Source organism: Marmota flaviventris, chromosome 6 (genome assembly GCF_047511675.1).
Source record: "Marmota flaviventris isolate mMarFla1 chromosome 6, mMarFla1.hap1, whole genome shotgun sequence".
NCBI lineage: Eukaryota > Metazoa > Chordata > Mammalia > Rodentia > Sciuridae > Marmota > Marmota flaviventris.
The window spans coordinates 7,339,327-7,348,771 of record NC_092503.1 but is presented as its reverse complement, the minus strand read 5'-3'; the positions used below and the strand labels follow the sequence as shown (position 1 = coordinate 7,348,771).

Sequence of the window (9,445 nt, the reverse complement as noted above, 5' to 3'; positions counted from 1 at the left end):
AGGGGGTGGGGAGATGTAAGACAAGAAACCAGTGTGCGATGTATGTGAATACATCAAGAGCACGGGTATTGTTCTCTCAGAGAGTTTTGGGAAGAATTAATGATGGATACATAGAAAACAAAGCAATTGCCGGATGTGGTGACACACGCCTGTAATCTCAGTGTCTAGGAGGCTGAGGTAGGAGGATTATGAGCAGCCTCAACAATTTAATGAGGCCTTGTTTCAAAATATAAAAAGGGCTGGGGATGTGGCTCAGTGGTTAAGTGCCCCTGGCTTCAATCCTCGATCCTCCTCATGCTCAAAAAAAAAAAAAAAAAAGAAAAAGAAAAAAAAAATAAATAAAACAAAATAACAACAACAATACAGATTCAGGAAAGGCAGAAAGCCACAAACACTGTGCCTCAGCTGTCAGTAACAGCCACCTAGCCACAGGGATGTGAGGATCAACTCTCTGATTTAATAAAAACGTGATAAAGCAGTTTGAAGGCAAGAGAGAAGTGTTTTGGGATGAGTGGAGAGGTGAAGAGAGCTAAATTTTCTTTTTTTTTTAAATATTAAAAAGCCAATAGATAATGTTTAATTGAAAGATCAAGAATTTTTTACTAGGCCAAAAAGTTATCATCTGTGATTTGACTTGTGCCAAGTGTGTTCTCCATTGAACTCTGCTGAGGATCTTTGATGGAGGGCAGACATTGGTGCTTATCCAGCACAGACACAGAAGGACTTACTGTGGACTCAAGCTGTATTCCGAATCTTTTATTTGAATTTCTTTTCAAGTCTATCCTAGATAATAATCAATGTATTCAAAAATTTCTTCACCTATGATCCTGCAAGGCCCTATTCAAAGTTCTCGACATATTCTGGTCCACTTAATATTGCTTTGGGTGTTTTATTTCTTTAAGAAAACAAAATCTCTTCTCCCAACTTCTATTTGGTTTCCCTTGTCCATAGTTCCCCTGTGTATTTTGGTTTGATGTTGTGGGAAAGGAATCAAATAAAGAAATAAAAAGTTAGAAAAAAAATTCCAGTGAGTCAATGGGTCTCATCCTGGGAATGCTGAGAACAGAGTGTCTCGGCAGGATGGTCTGTGGGTGGGATTTTACACAGCAGTGCCACAAATCTGCTGGCCATAGGTCTACAGGACAGAGCCCAAGCACAAGTCCAGCTGAACTGCCCGGCCGAGGTGGGTGAAGAAATCTCTGCTTCTGGTTTTGGCATCATCACAGCCAGGCTGGGCAGCGCCCTCCTTAGTTCAGTGGAACATCTGATTTCTTGATTTGGAGGTGAATCACTTTTTCTTTATTTTTCCTTGGTCTGCAGTAAGAAGTAAAATTGGAGAGGGGAGAAAGAAATTATGAGGAGGCTAAAAACCAAAATTAAGTGAATAATAAATGACACAAAAAATCAGTGTAGGATTTGTCCAGGATTGGTTTTGCCACACATTGAGTGGTGATTCTCATTTTAAAAAAAGGATGGAGCTTTGTCAATAGCTAATAGAATGGGTGTTTAAAAACTCTCCTCTAGAAGTGGAACTGGCCTAAGTAAGTTCCCTTTTTAGGGTGTTCTGTTTTCCTCTGAAATAGAGAACGCAATAAATATTAAATTAACTTAAATCTGTTAAAAATGATGATTGCAAAATTCACATAGTATTATCAGTTCTTACACAAACATTGAGAAATTATTTCTACAAGGTTCATTTACATTTCAGTTGTTATGATGAGTGAAGAATACAATGAAAACAGCTGCCCAAATTGAAGTTTTCTCTTCATTTTTTCTCTGTGAATGCCAGGATGTTGCTGATGCTCATTGGAAAAATGCTTTTTTTGTTCATTGTGCTGTTCCAAGCCCAACCCTTTGCAAATGTCCTTCCTTATAGTCATATTCAATCTGGTGTTGCCTGCCCTGAGGACTCAGCTCCCACAGAATTCCCCTTCAGAATTCATGGATCAGTCCAACCAGAGATGGGATTAGCAGAGGCTCAGCAAATCACCCCACGGTGCAGGAAACCTCTCAGGCTCCAGGTAGGGAGACACACAAATCTACTGAGCTTCCATAGTCTCCAGGCCCAAAAGAGCAGCAAGAGTATCAATAACAATAGCAGCATCAACAACCACAGCAACAGCAACAGCAGCAACAAAAATAAAAGCAAAAACAACAGCATCATGAACAAGAGCAGCAACAGCAATAGAAGCAACAGCAGTGGTAGCAGCCATAACAGCAGCAACAACAAAAATAGCAGCAGCAACAACAAAAATAGCAGCAGCAGCAGCAGCAATAGCAGCAGCAACAGCAATAGCAGCAGCAACAACAGCATCAATATCAACAGCATCATCAGAAGCAATGGCACTAACAACAACAGCATTAGTAGTAGCAGCAACTGCAGCAGTAGCAGCATCAATAACAATAGCAAAAGCCACAACTACAGTATCATTAACAACTGCAGCAACAATAACAGCATTATTAACAATAGTGACAACAATATCAGGAGCAACCGCAACAATAGCAACAGCGTTAAGAGCAGTGGCACCATCAGCACTAGCCATCACACCAATAATCACAGCAGTTTCAGCCACAGTAGCAGCAGCAGTAGCCGCCATAATTGCAGCAATAGCAGCAGCTACAATAGTAGCAGCAGTGGCACCGTCAGCAGCAGCCACAGCAGCAATAATAGCAACATCAGTAAAAGCAGCAGCAACATCACCAGCAACAGGAGTAGCAACAGAAGCACCACCAGCAGCAATTACAATAGCTGCAATGGCAAAAGCAATCACAGCAGCAGTAATAACAACAGCATCATCAATAAGAGCAGCAATACCAGTGGCAGTAGCAACAATATCACCTTTGATGGCAACAGCAGCAGCAACAACATAACCATCATCATCAGCAATAGCAACAGCAGCAAAAATGGTATCTTCAACAAGAGCAGCAGTACCAACAGCAGCAGTGAAACTAACAACAATAACACCATTGATAGCAGCAGTAGCAGAAGCAGCAACAATAATTATAGCATCAGCAACAACAGCAGCAAAAACAATAGCGTGATCAGCAGCAGCAGTTATAACACCAGCAAAAGCATCAGCAATAATAACAGCAGCAACAGCAACAGCAGCATCAATATCAACAGCCTCAGCAGTGTCAATGGCACTAGCAACAACAGTAGCAACAACAGCATTAATAGTAACAGCAACAACAGAAGCAATAGCATCAACAACTACAGCAGCAGCAACATCAACAGCAGCATCAGCAGCAATACCAACAGCAAAACCAACAACTACAGTATAATCAATAACTGTAGCAACAATAGCAGCATCATTAACAACAGCAACAACAACATCAGGAGCAATATCAACAATAGCAACAGGAGTGGCAATATCAGCAGCAGCTATAGCACCAATAACCTCAGCAGCTTCAGCAATGGCATCAGCAATGGTAGCAGCCATAAGAGCAGCAATAGCAGCAGCTACAACAGCATCAACAATAGCAGCATCTACAGCAGCAGCAACAATAGCAACAGCAATAACAACAGCAGCAGCAACCATGGCACCAACAACCATGGCAGCAACAACAGCAACAGCAACAGTAGCTACAGCAGCATCACCAACAGCAGCAGCAATAGCAATAACAGCAATAATAGCAAAAACAATAAACATGGCAGCAATGATAGCAGCAATATCAACTGCAGCAACAGCACCAGCAATAGCAACAGTAACCACCACCACAGCAGCAGCAGCAGCAGCAGCAGCATAATCAAAAACAGCAGCAGTACCAACAGTAGCAGTGGCAGTAGCAACAATAGCAGCATCAACAGCAACAATGACAGCAGCAACACCAGCAGCAGCAGTCACAGCAGAAATAGCAGCAGCAGTACTGAGAGCAGAAACAGCATTGAAATCAATAGCAACAGCAGGGGCAGCAGTAACAGCAGCAATAGCCCCAGAAACAGCAGCAGTAGTAACAACAGCAGCAGCCAAAACAGCAGCATGAACAGCCATAACAGCCTTCACAGCAGCAATAGCAGGAGATACAACAGCAGCAGCAACAACGGCAGCAACAACAGTAGCAGCAGCTGCAGTAGTATCTACAGCAGCAGCAACAGCAGCAGTAACAATAGTAACAGCCATAACCACAGCAACAGCAGCAGCTACAACAGCAGCAACAGCAGCAAGAACAGTAGCAGCAGCTACAGCAGCAGCAACAGCAGTAACAGCCATGACAGCAGCAACAGCAGCAGCTACAAGAGCAGCAACACCAGCAAGAACAGCAGTAGCAGCTACAACAGCAGCAGAAGCAACAGTAGTAACAGCCATGACAGCAACAACAGCAGCAGCTACAACAGCAGCAACAGCAGCAGAAGCAACAGTAGTAACAGCCATGACAGCACCAACAGCAGCAGCTACAATAGCAGCAATAGCAGCAGGAGCAATAGTAGTAACAGCCATGACAGCAGCAACAGCAGCAGCTACAACAGCAAAAACAGCAGCAGCTACAACAGCAAAAACAGTAGTAACAACAGTAGCAGCAGCTATAGCCGCAGTAACAATGGCCTCAGCATCTTCAACATAAACAGCCTCCACAATAGGAATGGCATCAGCAACAACAGCATCAGTAGTAACAGCAACGGCACCAATAGCATCAGCAACAATAGCAGTAGGAACAGCCATAACAGGAGCAGTAACAACAGCAGCAATATCAACAGCAACAGCAGCAGCAGCAGCAGCAGCAGTAACAACAGCAAAACCAACAACAGTAATATCCTCAATAACTGTCGCAACAACAACAGCATTATAAACAATTGCAACAGCAACATCAGGAGCAACAGTAACAACAGCAACAGCATTAACAGCAGTGGCACCATAATCAGCAGCCATAGCACCAACAACCACAGCAAGTTCAGCAACAGTAGCAGCAGCAGCAGCAGCAACAGCAGCAGCCACAATGGCAACAATAGCAGTAGCTACAATAGCAGCAATAGCAACAGCAGAAGCAGCAATGGCAACATCAGCAGCAGCCACAGTACCAACAACCACAGCAGTTTCAGCAACAGCAGCAGCAGCAGCAGAAGTAGCCACCAAAACAGCATCAATAGCAGCCACTACAACATCAGCAACAACAATGTCATCAGTGACAGCAGCAGCAGCAACAGCACCAATTACAATAGCTGCAATGGCAAAAGCAACCACAGCAGCAGTAGTAGCAACAGCATCATCAATAAGAGCAGCAATACCAATGGCAGCAGTGGCAGTAGCAACAATATCACCTTTGATGGCAACAGCAGCAGCAACAACAATACCATCATCATCAGCAATAGCAGCAGCAGCAAAAATGGTATCTTCAACAAGAGCAGCAGTACCAACAGCAGCAGTGAAACTAACAACAATAACACCATTGATAGCAGCAGTAACAATAATTATAGCACTAGCAATGACAGCAGCAAAAACAATAGCGTGATCAGCAGCAGCAGCCAAAATAGCACCAGCAACAGCAGCAGTTATAACACCAGCAAAAGCATCAGCAATAATAACAGCAGCAACAGCAACAGCAACAGCAGCATCAATATCAACAGCCTCAGCAGTGTCAATAGCACTAGCAACAACAGCATTAATAGTAACAGCAACAACAGAAACAACTACAGTATAATCAATAACTGTAGCAACAATAGCAGCATCATTAACAACAGCAACAACAACATCAGGAGCAATATCAACAATAGCAACAGGAGTGGCAATATCAGCAGCAGCTATAGCACCAATAACCTCAGCAGCTTCAGCAATGGCATCAGCAATGGTAGCAGCCATAAGAGCAGCAACAGCAGCAGCTACAACAGCATCAACAATAGCAGCATCTACAGCAGCAGCAACAACAGCAACAGCAATAACAACAGCAGCAGCAACCATGGCACCAACAACCATGGCCGCAACAACAGCAACAGCAGCAGTAGCTACAGCAGCATCACCAACAGCAGCAGCAATAGCAATAACAGCAATAATAGCAAAAACAATAACTATGGCAGCAATAATAGCAGCAATATCAACTGCAGCAACAGCACCAGCAACAGCAACAGTAACCACCACCACAGTAGCAGCAGCAGCAGCAGCAGCAGCAGCAGCAGCAGCAGCATAATCAAAAACAGCAGCAGTACCAACAGTAGCAGTGGCAGTAGCAACAATAGCAGCATCAACAGCAACAATGACAGCAGCAACACCAGCAGCAGCAGTCACAGCAGAAATAGCAGCAGCGGTACTGAGAGCAGAAACAGCATTGAAATCAATAGCAACAGCAGGGGCAGCAGTAACAGCAGCAATAGCCCCAGAAACAGCAGCAGTAGTAACAACAGCAGCAGCCAAAACAGCAGCATGAACAGCCATAACAGCCTTCACAGCAGCAATAGCAGGAGATACAACAGCAGCAGCAACAACGGCAGCAACAACAGTAGCAGCAGCTGCAGTAGTATCTACAGCAGCAGCAACAGCAGCAGTAACAATAGTAACAGCCATAACCACAGCAACAGCAGCAGCTACAACAGCAGCAACAGCAGCAAGAACAGTAGCAGCAGCTACAGCAGCAGCAACAGCAGTAACAGCCATGACAGCAGCAACAGCAGCAGCTACAAGAGCAGCAACACCAGCAAGAACAGCAGTAGCAGCTACAACAGCAGCAGAAGCAACAGTAGTAACAGCCATGACAGCAGCAACAGCAGCAGCTACAACAGCAGCAGAAGCAACAGTAGTAACAGCCATGACAGCAGCAACAGCAGCAGCTACAACAGCAGCAACAGCAGCAGAAGCAACAGTAGTAACAGCCATGACAGCAGCAACAGCAGCAGCTACAATAGCAGCAATAGCAGCAGGAGCAACAGTAGTAACAGCCATGACAGCAGCAACAGCAGCAGCTACAACAGCAGCAACAGCAGCAGAAGCAACAGTAGTAACAGCCATGACAGCACCAACAGCAGCAGCTACAATAGCAGCAATAGCAGCAGGAGCAATAGTAGTAACAGCCATGACAGCAGCAACAGCAGCAGCTACAACAGCAAAAACAGTAGTAACAACAGTAGCAGCAGCTATAGCCGCAGTAACAATGGCCTCAGCATCTTCAACATAAACAGCCTCCACAGTAGGAATGGCATCAGCAACAACAGCAGCAACAACAGCATCAGTAGTAACAGCAACGGCACCAATAGCATCAGCAACAACAGCAGCAGGAACAGCCATAACAGGAGCAGTAACAACAGCAGCAATATCAACAGCAACAGCAGCAGCAGCAACAGCAGCAGCAGCAGCAGCAGCAGCGGTAACAACAGCAAAACCAACAACAGTAGTATCCTCAATAACTGTTGCAACAACAACAGCATTATAAACAATTGCAACAGCAACATCAGGAGCAACAGTAACAACAGCAACAGCATTAACAGCAGTGGCACCATAATCAGCAGCCATAGCACCAACAACCACAGCAAGTTCAGCAACAGCAGCAGCAGCAGCAGCAGCAGCAGCAGCAGCCACAATGGCAACAATAGCAGCAGCTACAATAGCAGCAATAGCAACAGCAGAAGCAGCAATGGTAACATCAGCAGCAGCCACAGTACCAACTACCACAGCAGTTTCAGCAACAGCAGCAGCAGCAGAAGTAGCCGCCATAACAGCATCAATAGCAGCCACTACAACATCAGCAACAACAATGGCATCGGTGATAGCAGCAGCAACAGCAGCAGCAAAAACAACCACAGCAGCAACAATAGTAGTAGTCACAGCATCATCAACAAAGGCAGCAATAGCAACAACAGCAACAGCCATAACAGCAGTGGTAGCAACAGAAGCAGCAGCTACAGCACCAACAACCACAGCAGCAATAGTAACAGCAGCACTAACAGCAGCAACAACAGTATTAACAATGATCACAGCAGGAATGACAGCAACATCAACAGCAGAAACAGCACCATCAACAGCAACAGCAACCACCAAAGCAGCAGCAGCAGCAGCAGCAGCAATGACAATAGCTGCAACAGCAAAAGCAATCATAGCAGCAGCAGCAGCAGCGGCATCATTAATAAGAGCAGCAGTACCAGTGGCAGCAGTGGCAGTAGCAACAGCAGCAGGAACAACAATAGCAGCAGCAACAATGGCAGCACCACCCCTAGCAGCAGCCAATGGCAGAAACAAAAGCAGCAACATGAGCATTGAAATCAACACAACAACAGTGGCAGTATAAGCAGCAGCAACAAGAACCACAGCCACATGGACTGACTGTTGCCTACATGCCCACGGGTGCTTCACCACCTTGTTCCACGGGTGAGCCTGGCCCTCAGAGGGCATGGAGAGTGTGGACTCTGAAATCCAGTTGCAAGGATGAGAACTGTGGCTTTGTCACTTGGTGACTGTGACTCTGGGCATGTCCTTTAATGTCTCTGTGCCTGGGTTGCTTTCAGTCATCAGTGGGGTTACTAATAATACCTATTTCATAGGGGTGTTATGAGGATTCAATGAGGGAGTACTTGGAAAGGCCTTGGCAAGCAGTAGTTGAGAGGATCACAGGCCATAATTTTAGCCAGTGTTCTCCTGTACAGAGAAGGCAGCAGGCTCACAGGTGAGCTGCAGAACACATTAGCGAGACAGGCCCATTCTTCACGGCATGAGCCTCGTGCCCTTGGGCCTGAATGCCCTGGGTAGTGGGGGAGTGGCTCCTGCCTTGCCCTGTTCTCTGTGTCTACGAGACTGTTCCTAGGGTCCACTCTGGTGCCAACTGTGGTCTATCCTCCTCCCTGTGGACACCTTGCCTTCTACCCTCTCTCTTGCCCTGGGGGCCTCAGGATTATGGCCTGTGATCCTCACTGCCGTGCATGACCGCCTGCCTGACACTGAGCTGGCTGAGAAAAGCTCAGAAGGACCCCAATAGCAATGCTGCAGCAGGACTCTGCATTTACTCCAGGAATATTTGGAGAGCTCCTGCTCTCAGGGTGCCAGGGCCCACCCTTAGCTTCAGGGTACAATAGGGCACAGGAATACTCTGTCCTAAGGTAGTGGTGGTGGGGGTGGGTGCTTGTGTGCGCGGAAGGAGCATGGAGAAGGGCCTGGCCTACGTTAAGTGCTTCAAACTCAAATACTCACATGAGCCAGGCAGATGATATGTGTGTGCTACACACAGGACAGCAGGAAATGGTGGGGACTATGGCCTAGCACCGAGGACTTTCCCTGTGGAGAGCAGTGCCATCATCCAGCTGCTGTGACGGCAACAAGAGGAAAAGCCTGCTGGGGGTAACCAAATCTGGCTTTCCAACAGATCATGGAAGCCCGGTTCATGTGGAATTTCCCACTTTAAAATACACTGTGAGGGCCAAAAAAAGCATTTGAGAACCTGGTGTCCTGGGGGCTGCAGTGTGTGCCAATGTGACCCCTTTGAATTCTCAGATAACGTTCTAGGAAAAGCGTCAGACCCCTGTGATTCAGCA

At 46.0% G+C, this 9,445-nt stretch overlaps 1 protein-coding gene across 1 annotated transcript; it reads left to right on the top strand.

The window, feature by feature from the left end:
- Nucleotides 1-2,162: 2,162 nt before the first annotated feature.
- Nucleotides 2,163-8,180, top strand: LOC139706104 (dentin sialophosphoprotein-like). Its single transcript, XM_071613783.1, has one exon. It carries the CDS (start codon nt 2,163-2,165, stop codon nt 8,178-8,180), a length of 6,018 nt encoding a protein of 2,005 aa, XP_071469884.1.
- The last annotated feature ends 1,265 nt before the right edge of the window (nt 8,181-9,445 follow it).